This window comes from Chiroxiphia lanceolata, chromosome Z, assembly GCF_009829145.1.
Source record: "Chiroxiphia lanceolata isolate bChiLan1 chromosome Z, bChiLan1.pri, whole genome shotgun sequence".
Taxonomy (NCBI): Eukaryota; Metazoa; Chordata; class Aves; order Passeriformes; family Pipridae; genus Chiroxiphia; species Chiroxiphia lanceolata.
In genome coordinates, this window is record NC_045671.1 from 24,722,384 (window position 1) to 24,749,019 (window position 26,636).

A 26,636-nucleotide genomic window follows, 5' to 3' on the forward strand; every position below is an offset into this window, starting at 1 on the left:
ATTAAGTGTTCCTGCTTGTAAGCACATCTTCTCAGTTACTGAAGATTGTAGCTCCTTAGTTTCTGTAACAGGATTTTCTTTTGTGACAATAAAATGGATCGTTTTAGTTAGCAACAGATACTGAATTTAAACCGTGGTGAATTGTTTCTAAAGAAGTCTCAATTACTGCCAGAAAAACCCAAGCTGAATGAAATATGCAACAGATTTATGTTGAATAATTACAGAATTACAGAATCACAGATTGGGTCAGGTCGGAAGGGACCACAGTGGGGTCATCTGGTCCAACCTCCCTGCTCAACTAGGGTCATCCTAGAGCACATGGTACAGGATTGCATCCAGGTGGTTCTTGAGTATCTCCAGTGAGGGAGACTCCACAACTTCTCTGGACAATCTGTTCCAAGTGCTCAGTCACCTACACAGAAAAGTTCTTCCTCATGTTCAGGTGGAACTTCCTGTGCATCAGTTTCTGCTCTTTGACTCTTGCCCTACGGCTCGGCACCACTGAGAAGAGCCTTGATCCATCCTCTTGACACCCTCCCTTCAGATACTGATAGATATTGGTGAGATCCCCTCTCAGGTGTTTCTTCTTGAGGCTGAACAGGCCCAGCTCCTTCAGCTCTTCCTCATTACATCAACTTTATAGCTTTATTAGCAGTAGAACAAAACAGGGAGCAGAAAAAAAATTATACAACCCTTTTAAATTTTTGGCTTATTGAGGGGAATAATCTAATCCTTAAAACCTGGCACAGACATACTTCCAATTGAGAAGATTTCAGGGAGCAATGAGAATATCATAGCTAGAGAACGTGTTAACAAACTGAATAGCAAAAAGCCACGTTAAGAATGTCTGCTGACATGGATCTGATGTGATGCTTTGATTGTATGCTTTACTGTCAGGGCCATACAGGTGTGCCCTAGGGAACGAGAGTATTTTACCTCATGCCAAGCATGCAAGTCTGAGTTTCAGACTGGGTAATCTGATTGTGAAGTGTGTTGAGCACTGCACTTCCCGATGGACTGTACAAGTAGGGGTGGATCATCATGAACTCTGTTCATAAACACAGTAACTGAGGAGAATGATTTCAAGTATGTAAAATACAGGAACTTAAACCAGCTTACTTAACTACTGGCAAGTAGTTGTATGGTACGTTATCTTGCGGAAGCTGTATCTTGGGAGAAGTAATGGCTAACTATCTGCTATTAAAAATGAAGCCAAATTTTATCAAGCTAATCAACAGTGAAGAATGACTCCTGCTGTTGGAGATTTAATTAACTGGTCTCTCTGTATGGATTAGTCTATCATCATGGCATTGAACACCAGCAGGGTGGGTGTTCTATGAAAGCCCTAAGAAGAAAGCTTTGGATTTTTTTCTAAAAGAAAATATTGGTTTGATTTTTCTTGATCAAAATAGGGTACAGGAGAAATCAATAGGATACTTATTTGACATCATGTAGAAGTAAATTCATCCCTCCCCCATTACAACGAAGAAACCTGGGTTTTTTCAGGGCTTAAAAGTGTGTACTTCTCCAAAGATTTGAGTAAAACAAAACCGAACTGTGGTCCATTGAAATAGTCAGCTGCTCCCTCAGGACCTTCTCTGAAAAAGGTCAGACGCTGTTTTCATTCTATTCTTGTTAGTTCTTAATGATGGAAGGCCTCCATCACAGGGTAAGAATGGAACTTGAATTGTTTTCCTTGTTTGTTTTTTTGAGGAAATCAGGAGGGAAGGGGATTAAGAACAAGTGTATTTGCCTGTACACAATATCTCTAGAACAGATGCTTGTGTTTCTATGGTAACTATGACAACATATGTGCAAATTTTAACAAGACTCAAAACATTTTTGAGCAAGTTATCAGAAAAGATTTAACTTCTTGATTATGTGTTCAGAAGTTTCCAGTAGCTCTTACATCTCTTGAGATTTCAATCTCTGAGAACAATCTTTTACTGTGCACAACAGAATGAGTACAATGACCAGTTGTTTTAGAAATTATTTAATATACAAATGCATACACTGCTTCTTTCAACAACCATGATGCAAAATCTTACCAAATCTCAGTGGATTGCATTGATGTAAATAATAATTTTATCTCCATTTACATTAGGAAGTCAATTTCTCCAGTAATGCTTCTATTCCTTTTACATTTTTATTCTGCTTCAGCTTTGGGATGAGCTTTTTCAGTCCTTTTTTGACTGTATTTACCACTTTTTCATCAGTGCTCCGGAGAAGGCTACAAGAAACAGGAAAAATTACAGGATGTCAAAGGTCAGCATGCAGGTCATAGGAAAAGAAGCTGTCCATGTAAGGAAACAATAACTATTTAGGAAGAATATAGTTCATGCCAGATTCTGTCACTTCCTCTTATAAAAAGATGTAAAACATTCCAAAAAGTATGAAACACCAAGTGAGAACACAACCAACAAATAATTAATCAGTCTGCAGGGAACTGCTGATCCCTGTTCAAAGCATGTTCAAACACTGGGTCAGACCAGGCTGTCCAAGGCTTCACCCACTCTTGGCTTGAAACTTGCCAGGCTGGAGACAGCCCAAACTCCCTGGGCCCCAGCCCCACTGCTGGATCATCCTCATGGGGAAAAGGCTGCTCCTTTATTTTCAGCCTGAGCCTCTTGTGTTTCAGCTTGTGCCACTGCCTCTTGCCCCCTATTGCTGTGAAGGGACCAGCTCTCCTCCATCCCCTCCTGTGGGTGCCAGGGATGCTGCTGCATGCCCACAAGCTGCCCCTTCTCCCAGATGAAACAGCCTTAGCCCCACAGCCTCTCCTACCAGGCCAAGGGATCCAGCCCGTGACTGTGCTGGTCACCCTTCATTAAACTCAGTCCAGTTTTTGATACCTTTCCTGTAATAGGAGTCCTAAAACTGCACACAGTGTCATACATCTAATACATTCAAGTACCTTCACTATGGTACTTCCATGGCACATTTAGTGCAGGACTACAAACCCTTACCAGTTCTGTTCTCCTTTTACATACTACTTTTAGAAACAAACCAGATTTTCCACATAACTTCTTTCTCAGAAACAAGGAAATTCATCATAAGATGTAAAATATTAGAAAAGAAAAACTTTCTCCACTGTGCAGATCAACATAGGCATTGACTGTCCTTCTCCCCTCCTTTACTTAACAGTGAAGTGTTCTTGGACTGCAATAGAAAATTAACAGAGGTAATGGCACAGCTGATTGGCTATTTCAAAACGATGAGTGAACACTGCCTAAAAAAAGTGTCTTCTACAGCCAATGTGTGCAAACCATGTGTGCAAATCAGAATTACAAGTTTGACATACAAATAATCTAAGACTGGAAACAAACCGTAACACCCATGTGCTGGTGTCAAGCAGGCTGCATGATACTACAAGTCCTTACAATCCCTAGGACTCTTCCAAGTGGCTCTCAAATTTGCAGCTCCCAAAAGGCTTGTTTCTTGCCTACTTTTTAAAAAAGGATTAGACATGGCAAACTGAACAAAGACATAAAGGAATTAACGTAGCTTAAGATGAGATTTATATTTTGACTCCTTTAGAACTCCAAATCCTGTGCCAGATGGCAACACTACAGGCAGTACTGCATGGGACATTCAACACAGGTGAGGGTGATACTTTCTCATCTTTTCTGTGAGTCATGTACCCCTGACAACAGCGAGAAAGTCAAGAGCACTGACAAAGGGTGTGCTGATCACACTGGTAATTAACACAGAGAAGTACACGTGGTTCACTCGCCACAAGGGACAAATAGCACACAAAATAGCAAGACACTTTGGACCTCATTTTATGTATTTCTAAAAATTAATTTCATCTGCTGACAGCTACACATGTACAGCTGCTTTCAAACTTCTAGTAACCACAGGTATTTCAAGACAAGTATTCTTAATACAGAACATCTGCATGTCTGATAAGACCAACATAGTGAACATAGTGGGTTTTAAAACTATTATTCTGGAAGTTTTTATAAGATCTAGAAAGCTGGCACATATGTATTTTGTGGATATAAAATGTAACTCCTACAGGTTACACAAATAACACATGAAGGTCAATAAGACATTTGGTGAAGTAAGTTCTTGTCCATTTTCTACCCTGGTGTAACACATCACTTACAAATTAAAAAATACCCAGAAGATTCATATATAGGAAAGTAAACAGACCTGCATCCATGACATTCAAGTACTTGCAAGACTTTATACACTAGGCTGGCCTGCAGAGGGTCCTCTCATTACCTTAGGACTCCTCAAGCCAGTACTATGCCAGAACCAGGCCCCAGATGTTTTTTATAAAAATCAAATTAAAACCAAGTAGGACAAGGAAAGGTGAAGGTCCAGATTACACCAGGTAACTAAGAAGTCAAGCACATGCAATGACTGCTCGTAACTGACAAATAATTACTAGATAGCCAAAAACCTTCAAATGGACTCACTGAGTAATTCTGAGTTTCTGATTTGCATGAATGTGACAGATGGCTTCTGAAAGCCAACAACAAAATAAAATTCAATCACGGCTTCAGGGAGAAATGGTATTGCCTGAAAATCACTTTTTTCTGAGGGATCTGAGCTCCCTTATGAAAAAGAAGTATCTGGGTTTTTTAAATGAGAAGGTTTTTAAAAACTCAACAATTATATCATGTAAAAAAACGCCTGTAGTTACTATCTATACCAGACTAAATTCAATTTATTATTGCTATATGATTTAGATAATCTTTTGACTTCAGTGCATGTAGTTAAACAAAAATGCAATTAATTACTATATGTTTTTGAGGAAAGCAGGTGTCACATGAAATGGAACAAAAGGAGCTGGTTTTGTGTTCTCAGCTGCCTAAACAAAAGGACTTCATGCCTAAAAAGTCATCAAGAGAAGTTTAATCTACCAAAGATTCAGATTTCAGTGAAATAAACAAAAAACTTAAGAATAAAATTCCAGCAAACAAAGAAGCAATATACTCTTTTCTCTCTTTCCTCTAAGTTTCAATATTGGTGAAAATACTGCCAGTCTGGGAGATAAGCTCCCCTGCTTGGTAACAAAGGACACTTGTCGAAGTCCCATCCAGTAGTGACATGAGTAATAGCAGAGAGGGAGAAAGACTGCCATTCCTCACAGACCTTTCCATAAAATACACCACTACTGTGCTAGTTTTTTCTAATAAGCAATTAATAGTTTCCTGTTTTATCTGTAAGTCTTCAAAGCCTATTCAAAGACTATTGCCACAGTGATAGCCAGCTACTGAAGTGCTAAATATGCAAAAGAAAATCTGTTACTTTACTTTGCAACTTTATTTGGACAATCTAAACAGCTTAGTACATACACCAGCCACACCACATGCTAAATGAACCCCTTCAGCCTTGAGTCAAAGGCAAAAACTCCAAGAATTAATAGAGAGTCATAAATAAGCCTTTCTAACAAAACTACACCATACAGACATTAGATGCATTTACTGAATTCTAAAGGCCTGTTATGAGAGGCAAAGAAAGAGCATTATCATTCTAGCAGCTGAAAAATCTGAACAGCTGGATCCATATGACTATTAAGATGTTGTGCAAACTGGCTTTGTATCTGGATTGCAACTACTCCTCAGCTAGCAATTCTTCTCACTAGTGATCTGAATGATAATGCCTAAACAAAGTTAGAATTGAATTCAGATTAACTAACAGAAGTGAAAATGGCTTTTGATTCACCCTGCAAAAGAGCAAGAACATCAAAGTAGCAGAGAAGTAAAGCAAACAGTGAGGAGTCTACAGTAACTTCAGGAGAAAGAAAAGCAGAGCAGCAAAAAGAAAGCAGAGGATTTATTTTTCAAAATCATGTTGTCTGTTTGAATTGTTTGTTGACTTTGGTTCAGTGAAAGTCTTTACAAGGAGTCAGAAGTGCAAGGCTGACAGAGTAAGTTCAGAACACAGACCACACACTTTGGGTTAAAGGCAAAACCTTTGGTTTCTACTGACAGGAAGCTACAAAGCGAAAGCAGCGATGATGAACACAGCTGTTCACATTCCATAAAACAAAATGCTATTGTTAGTCTGATTCCTGTGGAATACTTTTTATCTCACTAGTTGCATGGTTCACTTCTTCAAAGTCATGAGCCAGTTAGCTCATCATAAGCCTTTGCATAGTCTGTTCTTATGCATGGTCTCTTCCAAACATTTCTTTATGCCAGTATCAGAAATTTTTAGGCTTTGTAATTAAGGGATCAACACAAAGCATAATTTACCAAAACAAAACAATTTCCAGATTATTGTATGCTGTCACCAGTCCCAGGTATTTCATTAATTACATTAATTATTTTTATGTAGGTATTTGTAGACTGCTCTTTTGAGAATTTTGTGCTTGTAAAACAAGACATGGTAGGCACAACTTTAAAAATAAATCTGATTCTTAATCTTCAGATTTTCCGATACTGAGCTACTTCCTAGAACTACAAAAGACAGAGTTCAAGGAACAACCTATGGAAACTCTGGCTTGAATTTTTCCATTTCCCTGTTCCACTGAAGATTTGCCAGTTGCATGAAATACAATGGTAGAAATTTTAACTGATGTTCTCTTAGCTGTTCAAGAAATTAACACTGTAATCCAACCAGAAATGGCCATGTGCCTTACATACCAACATAGAATAATGGCACCTCTATTTACTTCTGCCCAGGTCTTCAGATTCTCAATACCAACCCGTTCCACCAGTGTTCTTCCAAAGCAAACTGTAAAATGTGGGAAAGAGATAGGGAGAAGAAAAAAATTTACACAGTATCTTTATACAAAAAAGCCTGTTGAAAGTTCTCTCTAGTTGCGATTTAATCATATAGTTTTTAGTTACCAACTATTCACAAAGTTCCCTCCAAATAACTGACTGTTCAATGCAATGCATAATCTTCATAGATGCTAGACTACTTATAAGTACTGCTTGAAATTTATTAGACAACAACAGCACTAATTAGATATTACACTAATGACATATGCAAAACAAAGAACCTAGTCTGACCTCAGGTCCTCAGCTGAATTTGAACAACTGAACCTCATGAAAACCGCTCTTAGAACTTGTATGCTGAGCAAACTTAGCAGTAAATAATGCCAAAAAACCCCAACCTCCAAACAAATACTGAAGCTATTTTTCATATCACTTTAGATCCAAATTCCACCTGAAGACAGGTCAGTTTTTATACAGGTCAGTTGTTCCCCACGTAATAACAACTGCTTGGTTTTTAATGCCAATTCAATGAACTCAGAGCAAGAATTTTGCAAGGCACTTTTTGGAGGAAACCAAAGGGAACAGCATGCGCTTAAACTGGGAATTGCACGTTAGCAGAAATAAATCCAGATTACTATCATCATCTCAGACGAGCCTCTGAAAGACACTCATAAAACTTTCCCTTTGCACATTTTTAATCATCTACTTGAGAAGCAGGAAAACAGCCTCCTTTCAGAAACATATAATAAAGTACAACTAACATATTTTAAAGGAAACAGTGGCTACCTGAATGTAGCAAGAAGAAAAGAAATACAGAGTTTAACAAGGTCTGATAATTTTATAGAAAAAAACCCACTACACACAAAGAAGTTCCCTCAGATTATACTTTGACACTCAGTCCTTTTCATTTTTTGAGGTTTTTGTATGAGAAAAAGAAATCACTATTAGGATAGGGTGACTCACACAACAAGATTTTAGTTATGTAATAAAATAAGTTTAAAAGCTAAACTGAGAACATCTGTGCCCATTATCTGCCTTATGGAACATAAACTAGCAAAGTTGTCCTATTTTTGTGCATGAATTATTGTAATAACAGTTATAAAGCATTAATCCACCAGCATTAATGAACACACTAAAGATTACAGTTTGGCTCACGAGCACTAACGAAACAGGGGTTCCTGTCAGAAAGACTTTACTGTTTTTATTATTATACCTTAAACTGCTATGCAATTTAGTAAAGCTATCAACGCATTTTAAGAATAGGAATGAACTCTGTCCCAAATACACAGCAAACTCCTGCGAAAACCCCCAGCCACTACTTGCTTTGCAGAAAAAGCAAACACATCCTTGGCATTCTGTTTGTATAGCAGCTCACAGCAGCAAAAAGATAGAAGCACTAATGTTAAATTTTGCATATATTAGTATACTCAAAGAAATAAATGCAACAATCTTATTTTAGGTGTGTGTCAGATAAGCAATTAGTCTGAAGTCAATTTGATCAAATAAAGCTGAATTTCCAACATACCTTCTTTTCCACTTTCTCTCATTTTTTCATCTTGTTCTATTAACCATTTCAAAACTAGATGTCCTGCTGGATGTTCCGCAATATGAAGCTTTAAGGGGAATAGACAAACCAAAACCAAACCAAATTATTTAGTGATGATGTTTCAAAATGCAGTTCCACGTCTAGCCATAAATACTTCTGCTTGATTTATTCACTCTGCCTTCAGACACTACATCACACTGATTCATTTAGTTATCACCTGCACAAATATAAAGAGGTTTGATGCAAGTTTCTAAATACTTATTCAAACTGACCAGTTTAATTTTTACCATCTTCCCTGCAACATTTAACTTTCAGTAATATAAACCATATCAACCAACATTTCACCCACTCCTCCAAAGACTTCATTATTACAGAGCAGAATCTCTTGGGTCTACCTGCTTCTGCAAGAACTTCCAGACCTTTTGCATTTTCACAGACTTGAAAATTCACTACGCTACGGTTCACAGAAAGTCACAGAAAACATGATTCGTTCATGTAACATTCTGTAAAATGTGTACCTTAAAGAAGGGGAAAGAGTGTAAATCCAGCACAACTATGGAAATCTGGAGGACATCTATCTTAAATACAGTGTACATTGCATTTTTTTGTTTTCTAGTCTACGGACACGTATCTGACCGAGCTTAACTCAACAAAACAGGGGAGGGGCACAACTCTGAATAGAAGGTAATACTGTAAAGATAAACAGCTATTATCTAAGACCTTTCCTTACATGAAGATATGCATATCTGAAAGCTAAGAGACCCTGTCATTCTCAGTGTAAATAGTCATATGAAATATAAAACTTTGCTAAGTGCTTGACTGCACATTAAAAGAGAGACTGTGTAACATGCTTGTCAGCTACCTTCCCACAAAATGTTTTAAGCAGTTCTAAAGATTCAAGATCATGAAGCAACTTGCTCTACAACATATATGAAGTACTGGCTCAAGCCACCATGACTCCAGCCAGATGTAGTAACAAAAATAATAAAAAAACATGTAATCCAAATGTCAGAAAATAGGATCACTTCTAATGTGCAAGTGCTACTAGGGCAGTACGCTGAGGTCTTACATAAAGGAAAAAGAGAGGACTTTATTCTAGTAATACAGAAGATCTGCAAGATCTCAGCACCTTGTCCTCTGTACAATACCTGTCCATCACAGCCACCCGGAATCAGCTCTTCTGCTGCTAAATTAGCAATTGCATCTAGTGCAGGCTGGATGTCACCAAGTGCTGTTCTTAAGACGGCAGCAACCAAGACAAAGGTAGCTTTGTCTATCACTACTTCTTGGGTATGTTCTTGCAAATATTCAAGCAAAGGAGAGGAAATGGCTTCCAGGAGTTCACGGCGACGGAGTTCAGTATTCTTCTTACTGAGAAAAAGGACAGCACACTATGTAGAAGACTTGCTCTGTATGCACATTAAGCAACAAGAAATTCATAACATACATGCTATTTGAGACAGATATAAATTACTGTAAGACTAAAATATAGGCATTAATGTTCCCTTTGTTTCACACACAATTAAACACATATTGCTCACACAGGTTAAGAACACATGGAGTGAGAAAGTGTTTAAAGCTGACTGCCTTTAAACCTCATAGAGTTTTTTGTTAATCATAATTTACCCTGTTTATTTTCATTTTGTTATCTCAACTACCAAGATGTATCTCTTACACAGCTCACTAGTCATCTAAAATTGCTCCTTCTTCAAAGCTGATAAACACCAATGACAACACCAGAGACTGGAATCAAACTAGTAATTTTAACTTTTATTGCTAGATTTTGAGATATACTTTTATCCAACTCGAAGCACCAGTGATGCATATTATGAATTTTCTTCTACACCAAATCTGATATATGAGTTTACACACAGAACGTATCACAATATTTGGCCTTTACAAAAGGGGTAAACTACTGATCACCAATACCTTGCTGATTACTAACCATAGTATGTGAAATTTAAACAAAAACAAAAAAAGAAAAAAAGAAAAAAATAAGTACAGGCTAATGTATCTAATAATACTTATTAGTATAATTTTTATATATTTACTTTACTTAGATTTATTATGAAGAAAATTGAAATTAAATCATGACAGAAAGTTGTGTGAACTCTTCTGGACTCTAAGGAAAATAACTTTCATATCTGAGTTACCTATAGGCATTTCCATCTCCCTGTTGCAGAAGTGTGATGATTTCTGGAACAAAATGTGCAGGATCTCTAGGACTTAGCAAGTACAACAAGACCTTCTTTCCATATTTGTTGTTTATTATATTGGGCAAAGAAGCATTTATTTCCTGTAAGAGTAAACAAACAGTGAAACACTAATGAAATAACAGTTCTTGGTCACTTTCAGTATCAAAGTATAAGCAGAAAAACTCTAAATGACACCGACATGTGTCTCTCTTTGGTGGTGTCTTCCTAGCTACCCATTTCTGGAGTCCTCATGAAAGAGAGGGATTTCACGTTAAAATCTGCCGGAATCCTTACACATGTCAAGCTCACAGTGCACAGGTCCAATCACATGTGAAGCTTCAAAGCACCACACATATTCTCTGGTCCTGGATTAAGAGTGTGGAGCTGAGAGATGATGAGAAGATCTTCCTCAAAGGATTTAAAAAGCTTAAAACCTTCCCTTACCTGCAAATTCCCAGCTGTGCTGCCAATCCACAAAAATGATGAGTTTTGTAATACCACCAAATAACCCCCCCAAAACAGCAAAACAACCCACAAAACAACAACAGAAAAACCCCTTACTTTTTCTCTGCCTCAAATCTTGTTAGTTTTGTTACCTTCCTACAGCTAAATTTTATTATGGACAGAATGATAAACAGTATAAGATATTTTAGAAAAAACTGCTCTTTGAGACAATTTTAAGGCTTGGTTTCTTCCAAAGAGTATGCTTCAATGCTTGATTTTAAGATGCCCCCACCTTACCATCTGCTACTAGTTTTCATTCACTATCAGAAGAGCTGGTTTTCATTTTTTTTTTTTTTTTTTTAATTTTCCCTGCCATCCTTTCCCCATAACCTCATATAAACCCTGATGGGCCAATTCTGTATGTGTGAAGGCTACTTCTCCTTGTTATCCCTTACTCTTCCGTCCAGATCGATGTGGTAGGATGACCAAATGGTAAACATTCTATCATCTTCGATGATGGATTACAGATCTCCGATGATTCAGTAACTAAATGACATCTTAGAAGCTCAGCTAAAGACAAACAGAGTATCTGAACTAATAAACTCTCCAGAAAGCAGAGTGCTTGTAACATCATACAGGAACACTTCAATGATCTCATACCAAGACAGCTCTGGTAAGTCAGGACTTATTTGCTTGGACCTTTTCCAGAAGTTGTTACATTGCAGATTGGGATCTGAAAACAAAACGCAGCTAAAATACTTGAGAAACAAAAGCCATCTCCACATTAAGATGCTTTCATCTTAATTAAAAAGGCACAGCCAAATCTCCATGTTAGGGTACAAAATCCCAACTCCCCGCTATACAAAATTGCTTAAGGGAAGAACTGCTCATATTTTTCAAAGCAAGCCTCATCAGAACCCCTTTCTTCTCATATTCCTCCTCCAATGCAGAACATTTGCCTCATCTTTATTTCCCTGCCACTGTCTCTAAAGCTGTCAGTCCCTGAAGCCACAGCACGAGTACTGCTGTAAGCAACACATACACCAGTGTTAATTACTCTGATTACAGGATGCAAATATTTTTGCATTTTGTAAATTGTATGAGGTAACATCCTTATTCTAAAGTCTTTCACCAATTTAATCTCTTGAAACTTGGAGAGTTCAAACTTCTATAACAAAAGACGTGAACTTTAAAGAGACTCCAGTCACCGATTAGCCAGAATGAACATGTATAAAAAGGGCAAATTTCAGCAAGCACTGAATCTAGCCTAAAAACTAATTCAAATAAATAACTAAAAAACATGGGAAAATGCTAAGGTGTGCTATGAAAATAAAAAACTAACCATGATACACAAATATAATGAAACAGAAAAGATGGAAAGTATTTAAATAGTTTAAAAAAGCAGGTGGATTCCTACTCTTATTCTCCTATACACTGGCAAACACTCTGACACTATTTAATATACTATTTTAGGAAAAATTCAATTACTTACTGATATAATTAACTGCTTCATAAGTTTCGTGTCATCAATGCAATCAAACGCTGCCAGCAAGACCAGATGAGAAAATTCACCCTGCAAAGATGAGACATCAGACATGCAGTCAAGTTTTATGAATATACTGACTTAGAATTGGTACTTCTGAGAGTTTGTCTAAACCATAATACAACATGAACCACAAACAAATTCTGACTACTTTCATCTAAGGAGAGAAGTCCAACATTTAGGTACTCTCTAAAAGTAAGGCTTGTAAAGAGAAATATGTTGTTCAAACAAAAGTAGCTCTGCCACTTTAAGTGGATACACTGTTTTATCATATCCAAGCTATTAATCTAATCCTACTGTATAATCATCATTTGAAATCACAGGATTTTCCTGCAGGAACATTACATGCAGACTTTATAGTGGATTTGCTTAAAACTGAACTAAGTCACACACTGTATTTTTGGAGATCATGTGTCTGCAATGACATACAGTCTCCATTGCATTGTTGGAGTGCAAGTCCAAGCATACTCTGAAGGGCACAACCCAATTCACTTGTACGTCAGTGAGACTGTACCTCAAAGTGAAGCCACATCTTCAGTGCTCCAGTGTTTTGTTAGCTATTATTCACTCACTCTCTTACACTTTTATATAATATATCATTTATAAAATGTAACAACTCACTTATTCTGGTATTAAGAAATTATGGAGAGAAACATTACCTAGACCAGTGGATCCCAAAGTGGGCTGCACAAGACAATCCATTGTAGTGCCATTAATAAATAAATAAAAAACCCCTCTGGTAATCTTTATGCCATTCTTTTAAATTTTCTATTTCTGTGTATGTTTTATAATGTATACTAGTACAGTAGTACAGGTACATAATTTATACATAAGTATACACATACTGGGGATGCACACTCACGATGTGATCAAAAAAGCTTGGAGGTCACTGACTGAGACCACATCAACTACTAGCAAACAGAAAAACACAGCAACCAGGAAGGGAAGAAGTATAAAAAGCTCTTCTTCACAGTTCCAGTTTTGCCCAACTCTATGAAAATCTGGTTGCATCTGTTACTCTACTGGTGCTGCAGTCTCCAAGCATACATGTTACTCAGAAAAAAATAAAACACATGGACTTCTTCCATTGTATGTCACTCTATCATTAATTCATTTTGAAGCTTCCTGAGTTGAAAAAAATATTGTGCACCTTATAAGAAGTACGTATGTTCAATTAGCCTTTCCAATGATAGTCTCCAACACATCTTGATTTTTTTTTTTCCTCTTCTTTATACATGTTTGTTTTATTCCCAACCAAGGAGAATTAACCAACAAGCCATAAAAGGATACAATATAAAGTTGGGTTTCATAAAAGAAAAAGCTGAAAGAAAACTTAGGACTAATAATGAACTCAAATACTTTAAAGAAGCATAGTACTACATGTAGTGCCCACAATGGTATGTCTCTAAATATTCCATAAAGTTCAATTATTTCATATTATCTAATACATACATCATCACTGCTTTAAGACTAGTTTGAGACCTCACAATTGTTTCCAGTACCAAAGAATATTCAAATCAGCCTTTATAAAAGTACTTCTGTTTCAGAGACTATGAAATAAATGGTTAATGAACACTCACCGTTGCTATTTTTTCAATATATGTCTTCATAGTTTTCACAATGACTTTTCTGTCCTATTCAAAAGGAAACAGGAAACTCAAATGAGCCTTGAATACCAGTGATTCTGAGTAACTAAACCGTTATTTATACCTTTCAAAAAGATAACCTATAATTTGCTTACTAAAGCAAAGGTTATTATTTCCCAAAGACTCACATTTGTACTAATAGTCTTCACCTAGAATCAGTGTGAAAAGTTAAACCTGAATTCTGACTCAATCCAAGAGAGGTGCTGTGATATGTTTGCAAGTCTGGCCCACCAACAGAAGATGCCAAAAAAACTTGGAAAAAACCCCAACCAACCAACAAACAAAACAAAAAACCCCAAACCACCACATATGTTCACACATATTCTGTTTATTACTTAAAGAAGAATAAATTTCATCTCTTCATTTGGAAAGAAACCTATTCAACAGGACCTTTAGCTTGCTGCAAAACCCTATTACCAGCAAGAAATTCTTGTCAGAAAGTTCCCTCAGTGCTTGTTCTTTTGGCTCTTGCAATCACTGCTCAGTCTTTCTTAGATTCATTACCACCCCTAGATCCTAGGAACTTCATAATTTTTTCTGTACTCTTTAACAAGCACTTAATACTGCTTTTTTATTTTTTAATACAGAAAAACATAGGAGGCACTGCAGTATTTCCAAGAGGTGATGCCATACATTACACCTAAAGTATTTCAGGATACTATATCAGCAGATAAAACTAAAACACAGTTCCTGTAACATTTTATAAGTCTTAGCATTCCAAAGCCGAACACGTTTTCACATTAAACTTTTTTACTGTCCTCTTTCTCCTGTAAATTTCACTTGTATTAAGAAATCTGTGGGATAAATGAAAGGATAATAATCTCAAAATGGAAAAGCTTAATGTGACATCTTCAAAATCTCTGCTAAAAATAAAAGGAGATGCTTCCACTATAGAAGTTCTAATGAAAACATCTGATCCACAAAGAAAAAATTACTGCTTGTGTTTGTCAATAGATAAAGAGGTGCCAGTTTTTAACCTCGCTCTCAAATTCTTAACTGCATGAAAATGTGCACTAGCAGAAGGACCTGTGTGGACAATCAAAGAGAACTAAGTAGAGGGAAACTAAACATTACCTTGGGAGTGCCATGCCATAAACAGTGCATTGCTACTCGGGCTCCATCATGAGTGTGTGCCAGGTAGACGACAGCCTCTCTGATAGCTTCTATCATTTCCTGGGCAAGAAATGGTGATAAAACAAAAAGGTAAAAGAAAAGGTGTGAGAAATCTCAAGGCAGGTGGGTGAGAGCCTGAAAGAATCTTTTTGTCTGCCCACAACACTACAGAAACACTCTGGCTCTACACAAACACTCTCATTGCCTTCACCTATGAAAAACTACCTCAAAAAGAGTCCAATAGACTGTAAATGTATACAAGCTTTCTTTCTTTAAAACTATACTGTTTATCATAATCATCCCATCAAATCACAACTGTATTGAAGCTTGTCAGCTATACAATTACAAAAAGTTCAAGTCATAGTGCTCAGAACTGAAACAGAAATTAGAGACGAAGACAACTATTAATTTAGGGAGAAATCTTTGAAGATGGTGTAATTTATTTACATATACAGGGCAATAGCCAGAAAGTAAGGAGAACGAAGAAGTCATTTAAGCACCAGGCTATGTTATAAATCAGGTATGACAAGATTCAGCCAAAAGTTAGTCTTGATATCAAAGGAATGAGGTCCTGAAGCTGTCTGACAAATAATACCATCAGCCAAAGGAAATCAAACAATCTCCTCCTGGCTTACTAGATACTACCTCTATTACTATCCAATGACTTCTTCAACATGAAGCTCCCACCTATCCCTCTTTCTATCCCTAGCTTCTTCTTGCTCTCCAGCCAAAGGCTCTAAGCATTTGACCAATTACTTATAAACTGCTCAGTCACAACACGATTGGTGTCACTAGCTGTATGTACAGGCAGGAACAGATCTGCAGAAGGAGTTTCCAAACCCCAAAGAGGATGTCCATATACTAGCACATCTGCACAGAAGGCCAAGCAAGAAGAAGGAGATATGACTTACTGCCGATTCACATAAGCCTGTGAAGCCAGAAGCATTCTGAGACAATGCACAGGAATGTTTAATTAGGCAAGATCCAGATTCAGAATAGGTTATGAATAGGCCACTCCACTACCCTTCACTTTGGGTTTATTAAAAGTAACAAAGCAGAATTCAAGAGACCAGATAGGCAGAAGAAGGTAAGAGACAGAAAGTTTAGAAGGCTCTGCCTGGCTTGAGGTGAGATGGTTCTGAATTGGAGAACCAGGACAAGGTTGGTGAAATCTTGACAGATACCAGCTTAAATGGTGGCACTTCACACAAATGGATTTAGGCCTTGTATTTGCAAGAATGCCTGAGGTAATATTAAAACTGGAATGCAATACAGATATAGCAGATAAGGATTTGGCTGCTGACAGAAGGGCCCAATCTCACTGTATTTTGATCAAGAGAGAGTTCGGCAATTACTGTAAGTGGTTAAGAAACTACACACTGGAAAGCTAAACTACTGGAAGCTATGGCCCTGGCTTTAATTATTCCCCAGCTGCTGAGAAGGACCACTCAGCATGAACAAAGGAAACATCAAGTCATTTCACTAGATCTTCTTCTTTAAATTCAAATACACAAGCACTGATGTAGAAGTTCACTGCGACTGTAAATCTCCATACTACACTACTCCCCAGTCATCCATCTAGAACCATCAGATTTGTAAAACTCTATAAACGAAAGATGTGTATTTTTGTCTAGTTGACTTACAATACTTTCACAAGAGGATAAAAACATTTCACTGAAAAGGCAAAAGAAGACCAAAACCAAAATATTCATACTTACGGATCTTTGTTTTGGAAGAGCGTGAACGAAAAAGTCCAAAAATACTTTATGTACCAGTGAGTGCTTTATCACCGCCTCTCTGTATTTGGACAGATGAATATAAACAACAAGTTCCCCACAAATAATCATTTTAACATATGCTAGCAATACCTCATTTGTATTTAAAAAAGTTAGGCAGGATGGTGTGCAAAAACACATAGAGTCAGTTTGGATTAGACATTTACCACTGAGAATATGTGGAAGATTCTACTGAAATTTAAAAGTTATAAAACCTATTATCTCATAAAGACCACTGGAGAAGCTTATCTAACAATACATTATGGAAATACATCACAGTGTGGGATTTCTACCAATGGTTTGACTGGGGCAGGGGACACTTTAGTTTATGGAAGTGGAGTTCAGTATTAAGGTAAGTTATTCATTATGACACCTGGGACAAAAGCATAGTTACTTACTATACAACACAGCAACATTACAGCTTAAAAGAATCTGTATCACTGTCATATGAGCTTATAAGAATACTGATGTCACTGTTTGTATGTAAGAAACAAACTGGTTCACGCTAGATTGCCACACCTTAAATCAGTTTTTGTCCTTACTTTTGTGCCATTGGTGTTAGAATCTGCTTCATTTCATCCAAGATGGCCTCTCTCTTTTCAGGCTGAGCTTCTAACACTTTATCCAGTGTTGGGACAACTGGTGTCTGAAACGAATGCACAACCAGAGGTTTAGCTGCTCCCAGTAAGTATCAGAGTTTATGAAAAATTATAATGTTTAGTCCCTTTTTAATAAAAAATCATGAACAATATCAAAACAAAAATTATTTTCTGCAAAATTAACAATTTTTACAATTTTAAAAATAAAAAGCTACCTTTTTTGAGTATGTCAGAAGCTCTAAACTTAAGTTTCTACAAATCAAATATTCATCATTAGCAAACAAAATCTACTTCCATGATCTGAGCTGCTTTTTGCCAATCATGTCAGCTCTTCACGAGACTGTCGGACACAAGGTAAAATACACAAAACTGGCATTTAGCTCCTCAGCTAAACAGAAATCCTGCATGACATGTACACATACATCAGAGGGAAACACAACTCAGTGTGAACTGAGAAGCTGACAAAGGCCCAGTTCAATTCCAGATCAGGAACAGCAGAGAGGAGGAATATATACCGAATATATACCATACACCTTCCATGCAGAAATACTTCCTGGTATCTCAACTAAAGAATTATACTGGTAACTCTTGTAAAATAATCTGTTGTTGGAAGAACAGTCTGACTAGATAGAAATTTAGAATATTTTTTTAACTATCTCTGCTGGAGGGGTCTTTTTAAAGACTACATTGTCATTTTTAATAAACCTACATTGTGCTGAGTTTCAGGTTTGCACCAAAATGTATGGCTGCTTGAAGCACCCATGCCAAGAATGCTGGAATGACAAAAGGTATCATTGCCCTTGTTTTTACGGGTTGTTTTACTCCCCAGAACAAATTACAGCCCACAGTCACAGCACACACACCTTTCTATTACAATGTTGCAAAATGCTTAATTAAAACTTATAATAACCTCTTATTAAGAAAAAAAACAGGAATACTATTCAGAAATCAGTTGTTAATTTCTTATACAGTTTTAACAGAAATCTTGGGTAAAAGTATGCGGTGTTGTACAACAGGGTGTAGAAGTCACTCCCCCGTAACTGTGTAAAACAGTTTCGTACTTTGCAGCAAAATCCCTGACTATAATGGAAACTTTCAAGTCAGCAAGAAAAAAATAAAAACAGAATTCAAAAGAAAGGAGGTTGTACTTTTTGAAAAGTTAAAAATTAAGCTTAAATGGCATACTGTATATGGATACAGGCCCATTCAGCCATTCTGCCATAAGGCAGTTCTGACACAAGAGTCATCTACAGCGCTAATGGGGAATTAAGCCTAAATCTGCAGGCTAGACATGATGATACTACGACAACTGCAACTACATGATAACAGACTGTCTTGGATGAGCAGAGCAAGCTCACACATGAACATAAAATATTTTACATAGTTTAAACTGAAAAAAACACAACAATTTCATCTAGACTAGAAACATGCAAGTAATAATTACACTCAAACACGCTAAACTGCTCTACCTTTCGACAGCTGACAGAAAGAAATTTCATCAAAATAAATAGGAGGTAAGATAGGTAACATATTACTAACAGAACCCCCTTAGGTGCTAAACCATCTTAAACTACAAAGTATTGAAACACCACCTTGTAAACCTGGAAAGTGTTCCCATATAGTTCTTCTGTCAGCATATTCCTCTGCTCCAGAATGGCTTTGTCATTATACGCATATTCCACCACAGCAGACGCCTCGGCATGACGGAGCATTTTTTTCACATGGCCTTTAAAACTTTTGATTATTTCTGCAACTTGTGTTTTTGTCCTGTTTCACGGAGAAAGATAAATAGCAAGAGTTAAAACTTTTAGAGGTAAGCTTACCTATCAATAGTTTTATTTTTGGAAACACATTTAGGTAATAAATTTTAGCACAAAAACCATGAAATATATACATCTGGATTAGCCTTATGGCACTTAGGAAACATGGCAAGAAAGCTGAGAATATGGACAAATGATAAGGTATTTTGAGGCAAAGAAAAGAAACCAATGGATAAATTCTACAGCATAGAGGATGCCATTCCAAATTACTATGCAGAGAAAATTTTTAAAAGCCAGGGTCATTTTAAGGCAAAGATCAACTTTGAGCATACATCTGACCTTTTTTTTGGCACGTTATCCCTGATGGGTACAGCTTTAGCTTTATGTTTTGCAAAAGGAAAAACACTTAACAATACCACGGACTCCCCTGTCTCATCCCTATTATAAAGATGTTTTCAGAGACTTATTTTTTATTCACACTAGAAATGAAACATCCCAACACAGATGAGCAAATTCACCTCATACTCACCCATACATAAGAAACTTCTTCACAATATTTCTGGAATATTTTGACTTGCTCAACTCTACTAGGCTATCTAGAAGAAGGGAGAAGCATTTATTTGGTTTATTTTTCACTACATTAACTTCACAAAACAAGATGTCATTACTCACATAAGGATGAAGAGCTCACTAGAAATGATGCATTAGTTCAGAAAAAAATTTAAAAATATTAAAGAGAAAACAATATGGCTTGTTCAAATGCTTTCTAACAGCAATACCGAAACATAAAGGTAAAATGTAAATGGGAAGAAAGTACCTTTCAATTCTTCAAATGTCTCTTGTCTTTGCTTCTCATTGCCATACTGAATAAAGCACTGGATCACTCGAGTTGAATCATGTGCAAATGCCAGCTGAAGGACAGAGATACTTCATTACCCTGGGCCATTCAATAGCCATTAGGCACTGTATTTATTTTAATGTACATGCTCTCTGGTACAGTTTCATGCCATGTGTAGCATGTAATTCCAATTAAAAAAGCAGTTATATGTTTATAACAAATTAAGATTTCAGGTCTTTTACCCCTTTACAAGTACTCTATCAAACAAAACACAGGCAATACTTGCAGTTGCTGGCAAGTAAAGACATGCATTAAGGTTTTTCCATAATGAAATAAAACCATTAAATGGTATCTCATTTTTTTTTCATGTCCTTTGTCATTTCAGAGTGAGGTCCACTTCAGCATGGAATATCAAGAACCACCTTAAGATCCAACATGTATTTCACTACAAATTTATACATTTCAAGAACAAAGCAAAGAGACTGTTTAGTATAGTTAAGCGTCAAGACACTATCTCCTCCAGAAAGTTGCAAAGTAATAATTGTAATTTAATCAAAACTCTGAGTTCCTGAACCTCAGTTAACATCAAATTTCACTACACTAAAGCTGCTTGGCAAAACAGACAGCCTTTTAAATAGCCAGCTGACAGAGTATCCCAGGACTACTGTCCTGAAATAGAGGTGCCAAATGTAGTCTTTCAGCCCTGTTTTTGTTCTTTTTACTCACAGTCTAAAAAATTTCCCTGCAGCTTTTGGAAGAACAGGTACTACACTACTATACTATTAGAAGTTCTTTTATAGTACACAATTCTTTAAAGCAGCTTTGGCGAACTCATGCACTATGCCATTAGTTTTTCCTACATTTTTAATTTTCCCATGAAGAAGCTTCTGTAGTTCATTCATTAGCTTTTCTCTCTTCTCCTTATGGCATTTCTTCCTATAAGCAAAAAAAACCAGCAAAACAATTTTAATTGAGGAAGTAGCTTTTTTTTGTATAATTCAATTATATCTATAAATTAAGAAGCAAGACAGTACAAAATAAAACTAGGTTAGCTTCTACTAATCTGAATTTATATTGTTATTCATTAAGCCTGCAAAAAGATGTAATTAAGCTGCTTCAGTTCCTGGAAACTAAACCAGAATATCCACACTTTAACCTTATTCTTCTTTTGAGTAACAACATTATTTGAAACATAAACTCAAATTTGCAGTCAGAGTTGTTTACATTTCCAAAGATCCGTAACCATCTTACAACCAAAATTGCAGAGCAAGGATACTTAGAGCAAGCAAAATTAACTTGGCTTGCTGATATGAGGCCACAGGTCTAGAATTACATCCCCAGAGTAGATGAACCTTCACAAAAAACTCATGCAGTAATCCCACAGCAGGATCAGGGTGAATCAGTACCTGCTCTGTGCATCAGGATTCAAAAAAAAGTAAAACAACTCCTTAAGCCCTTACTCACAAATTTCAGCCTAGAATACAAGTTCAATCCAGACATTTCTAGCACCATGGGTCACCATACTCTGAACAACCTACAAAATTGCATGCAACGTTATTGTTCGCCCATGGAGTTTCGGTGTGAAAATACAGTTTTATATAACTACAAGAGGAGAAAGAGAGTATTCAGGCAACTTCTGACTAAAAGTTAATGGAATGAAAGAAAAAAAAATCCTTATTACCTTCTCACATTTTCCCATATTTGCTTCGATTTTACAATTATGTCATAATTACTTTTATCATTAATTTGTCTGGTTTGCTTTAACTCCTTCCTTTTCTTTTTGAAGTCGCTCCATTTTGGCTTCTTAGAATCTGATCCTTAAGACAAAAATATATACATTTTCTATAGTCAATAAAAGAGGAGTAACGGAATTCTTTATCAGTATAAACTGTGGCAGATCCATGACTTGAATTGCTAGCAATTCAGAGCCTTTGCCTGCTGTTACCCAGCTAGCTAACACGAAAGCATAAATACTGAGTATGCTAAGCTAGCAATCGCTCCTTCTAGAATACTGGAAGAAGGTGGCAAACAATGAATTTTCCTCAAAGCTGTCAAAGGATGCATCACTAATCTCTTACTACCTTGAAAACTGACTTAAGATGTACCTACCAGCCTACAGCAGCCCCAAGTAGTCCTCCCTTTTTAGTCCACTCTGTATACATATATATACATACCTTTTTGGTCTCTTAAAAGGAGACCCCTAACTCAAAAATACACAACTGGAAACTCAGAAAAAGGAAAAAAATTAAAGCCTTTTTACAAAGGCTTTATTTAGTCAAATTCCTTAAGAGTGGGATTTTACTATACAACAGCTATACATCTCCACACAAAAAACTCAGGCAAAGTAACATTACAGAAGTGCCAAAAATTAATTACGGAAAAACACCAAGAATTTGATTTTAGCTTTATTCATACCTTGACAAAACCCATTATCTCATAATACATGGTTCACAGAAGCAAGTCATGCTAACTATTGGCTCTAAAGAAACATTAGGACACAGCTTTAAATTTTTATATCTTAAGGCATCACTTATTGGTATTCAGCACCTTGCACTTAAATGTCTTTCCCATCCAAAAAACATGTTTTCCTTTTACAACGCGTATTATTGATTTTTATATCACTCCCCTATCACTCTCTTTTTCCTTACAAGCAAAACTTGTAAGGCTTTGAGAGCAGTGCCACTATGCAACACACAGCAGCCTTCAGTTACTCTTATAAACAACATTTAGAGGTTTTCTCTGGGTTTCAGGTTTTTTTAAAGTAGATTAATAAGAACATTCTATTGCTATTAAGATTTCCACATATCCAATGCATATTTCATGCAAAGCCATTCTGCAAATCTGCAATAACAGCAACAGTAAAATACCCAACATCATCTACTGTCCTACAAAAAAGCAACATTTTCTTGCAGAACTTCAGATCCCCTCACATAAAATTCCATTTCTCATTTTACAATGCTGTTTAATTGTCCCAGTAAAGCTTTGCCTCACAGCAGGAAAAGGGACAACATGAAGATCTCATGCAGAAGAAACAAATTTAAATAACAAATTTACTTAAACAGTGATAAAACAAGAAAATTACTTAGTCTTTCTGTATAAACATACAAACAAAAAAAGCTATAAAATGTAAAAGCAGTGGTAGCACCCATAATGTCCTTTTTGTTTTGTTTTTAAGGAAGTGACCAGATTGTTTGGACCACAGATATTAGACATATAAAGGATAATCAACATTGTGTCATGAATTTCTATTCCAAAATTTATAGCCAGTACTTTAAGAACAGTCGATTACATTTCCAAAATGGTCTATGAAAAGCTCTCTATTTTGCAAACGTGTCAAAATTGCCAGTTCCAAGCCAATCACTTAGCACTGCCATTAAAATAAACAGAGCTTTAGGATGTCATGCCAGTTATTTAAATTTCCTACTGCATCTTTCATTTTGACTTCCAAGAAAATTTGTAACTTGAATTTCATGACTTCAACCTCAAGCTTAGTCAAAGGAAGTAATTTTTCCCACAGCAAAGACCAAACCGGAAATAAATCTGGAGTTATTCAGCCAATTTGGAAAGGTGATAACAAGGTAGGGGGAAAGAGGAAGGTCTAGATGAACAATGTGTTTCCCAAACCCTGGCTTCCACTGGTATCCAGGCTTAAAAATCTGCTCACCTCCCTCTTCACCATCCTGGAGTTTCCTCTTCTTTGCAAACTTTTCTGACTGTTGTTTATTCTTGAACTGTTTGACAGTAGCTTTTCCAGGTCTTAACTGTCCTTTAACAAATTTCTTGGAAATGGATTTAGGCTTTCCCTCCTCATCTCCTTTGTTAAAGAGCTTCTTTGGTGGACCTGAATCTATTAACCAACAAATCAGAAATTAAAATCCTATCATAGAGCTTATGTTTCTTCAAAATTAAAAAAACTACTGTAACAAGAACTAAACTTCTTTGTAATAACAACTCTATAACAGTAATTCTTACATGCTTCTCAAAGCCAGTGTTTTCATTGCAGCCCTCGGGTATGCCAGTTTTCTCTGGGGAAGTTTAGCCCAGGAATTATTTTCCACACAGCAGGCATAAAAAGCATTATTCTACATCAAGAATTTCACTATCCCTGACATCACAGTCATCAATCCCCATATCATCTTTTCACATTTTATGGTCAGGGCTGTTCTGAGATCATCTGTTCTAAACAGAAGAGAGCAAACGTTGCTGAAAGGAGTCTTCCCGATTCTAATCCACAGCAATTCCACACAACCTAGCTTCACCTCTCAAATAAACTTCTTCTTAATGTGGGAAAACAAATCTAGAATCAAAAGGTTACCAACTCCAAATTTTTGATTGAGAGTATCTTAGGTGAATAAACTAGAGACAATGGGCCTTCCATGCAACGTATTTAAAGCATTTCAGCTTTACTTTTCCAAGTTAGTTGCTCATACAGTCAGTGTAATCTTGAATGCAAGGTACTCATAGAATGGCTACAGATGGAAGGCACTTCCGAAGTCACCTGGTCCAATCATCCTGCTCACACAGGGCCACTCAAAGCTGGTTGCCCAGGACCATGTTCGGGTAGCTTTTGACTGTGTCTAATGTGGGAAACTCCACCATCTCCTTGGGCAACCTGTGCCAGTGCTCAGTCACCCCCAGAGTAAAGAATTCTTTCCTGATGTTGAGAGGGACCCCCCTGTGTTCCAGTTTGTGCCCACTGTTCTTTGGTCCTGTTAGTGGGCTCTACTGGAAAGAGTCTGGTTCTGCTTTTGAACCCTTCCTTCAGGTATTTGTGTATATTTACAAGGTCCCCCCCAGCCTTGTCTTCCCCAGGCTGAACTGCTCCAGATCTCTCAGCCTTTCCTCCTAGGAGAGATACCCTGGTCCCTTCATCATCTCTGCAGCCCTTCACTGGGCTCTCTCCAGTAAGTCCATGTCTCTATTTCACTGAAGAGCCCAGAGCTGGACACAGCACTCCAGGCAAAGCCTCACCGGGAGAGCTGCAGAGAGGGTAAGGCTCACCTTCCTCACCCTGCTCGAAGCACTCCACCTATCACAGCCCAGCATCCAATGAACCATGGCTAGCTCATGTTTCATCTGACCACCAGGAGGCCCAGGGCCTTTTCTGCAAAGCTGCTCTATCCCAGCATGAACCAGTGCACAGGGCTGTTCCCATCAAGCTGCAGGAGTCTGCCCTTTGCTCCTTGATGAACCTCACAGGCTTCTGTCAGCCCATTTTCCCACCTGCTGAAGTCCCCCTGGAGAGCAGCACAACCCTCTGGTGCATCTGCCACTCCTTCCAGTTCTGTGTCACCAGTGAATCTGAAGATGGTGCACTTTGCGATATCATTCACATCACCTATGAGGCTGTTGAACAGAACCGGAACTCGTGTTGACTGCTGGGCTTCCCTGCTAACCAGTGGCCTCCAACCAGAGTATCCCACTCTCTGGACACAGCCCTTCAGACAGATTTCAATCTACCTCACCAGCCTGTAATACACCAGCACCTCTGTGAGGATCTTATAGGAGGGGAGACACTGTCAAAGACTTACTGAAGTTCAGGCAGACAACACCCACTTCGCTCATTTCCCAAACTACTCGTTTCACGCACAAATTTACCAAGGGAAAAAAAAACAAAAAGACCTCCATACATGCCAGTACACAACCACAATCACTGGGCCAGGGCTCCTATGAGCGCGCCTTTGCCTTCTTACCATTATCCTTCTTAAACTTCCTCTTCCCGTGTGGCACTTTTCCACGCGGCGCTTTTCCATTCTTCCCCGCGAACTTCTTTTTACTCTTGTTCTCCATGGCGACAACACTGTAAACAGAGCGGGAGACTGGGTTACTGCACCGCCGGGTCTCCCTTGTGATGAAAAGACAGCCCGCGCCTCTCGGTTAACACGCACGGCGGAGCCAAACCCTCCCGGACGGACGGTGCGGAGCCAGGCGCCGGGCGGCACAGCGGCTCAGCCAGGCACGGTCGAGGTTCCCGCTCCCCAGAGACGCCAGGCCCGGCTCCGCGGCACTCCTGGGAGGCCACAGGAATGGAGGTCTCTGTGCGGGCCCGGCCCCGCCGCTCTCACCACACACGTGCGTCCCCGTCCGCGCCCGGCGGCTCCCACACCGCCCGCCGCTCCCCATTGGCTGCCGCGCCGCCGCCGCGCGACAGTGCCGCGCATGGTGCCGTACAGCGTGGGCCCGCCGCCGGGGGAGCGGGGGGGGCACACGTAACACCGTCGGCAAAACGAGAAGTAAATACTGTGAACAGTAACACTAGCGGTAGAACTGAAAATAGGTTTCCTCTTCCCCTTCCACCAGTGAAGAGGTGCCGGCTAGCGAAGGAGTGCTGGATTGAAGATTGCGTGGGATTTCCCCACGAATACTTCACGGATTTTCATTGTAGACTAAATTCAAGGCAGTGGTTTGAAGTGAAAACTGAACGCTGGCTTTTGCTAAGAGGCCGTTAAGTGTAAGATTTATTATCACAGGTTCTAGTACTGTTGAACAATGCTTTGTGC

The 26,636-nt window shown here is 38.0% G+C and overlaps 1 protein-coding gene across 2 annotated transcripts; it reads right to left on the reverse strand.

The window, feature by feature from the left end:
* Positions 1-1,977: 1,977 nt before the first annotated feature.
* PUM3 (pumilio RNA binding family member 3) lies at positions 1,978-26,257 on the reverse strand. Of its 2 annotated transcripts, none has more exons than XM_032675979.1 (18): positions 26,202-26,257; positions 25,830-25,936; positions 23,801-23,983; positions 21,818-21,953; positions 20,997-21,072; positions 20,116-20,209; positions 19,828-19,894; positions 19,131-19,305; positions 17,482-17,585; positions 16,883-16,961; positions 15,126-15,224; positions 13,986-14,039; positions 12,355-12,435; positions 10,377-10,519; positions 9,372-9,594; positions 8,203-8,290; positions 6,600-6,690; positions 1,978-2,230 (listed from the first exon to the last, which is right to left on the reverse strand). In XM_032675979.1, the coding sequence occupies exons 2-18, from the start codon at positions 25,924-25,926 to the stop codon at positions 2,101-2,103; spliced, it is 1,920 nt and encodes a 639-aa protein (XP_032531870.1). In that variant the 5' UTR covers positions 25,927-25,936; positions 26,202-26,257; the 3' UTR covers positions 1,978-2,100. The 2 variants fall into 2 exon arrangements, with proteins under 2 accessions (XP_032531870.1, XP_032531871.1); XM_032675980.1 differs by having other exon boundaries at positions 26,025-26,256.
* Between the last annotated feature and the right edge of the window lie 379 nt (positions 26,258-26,636).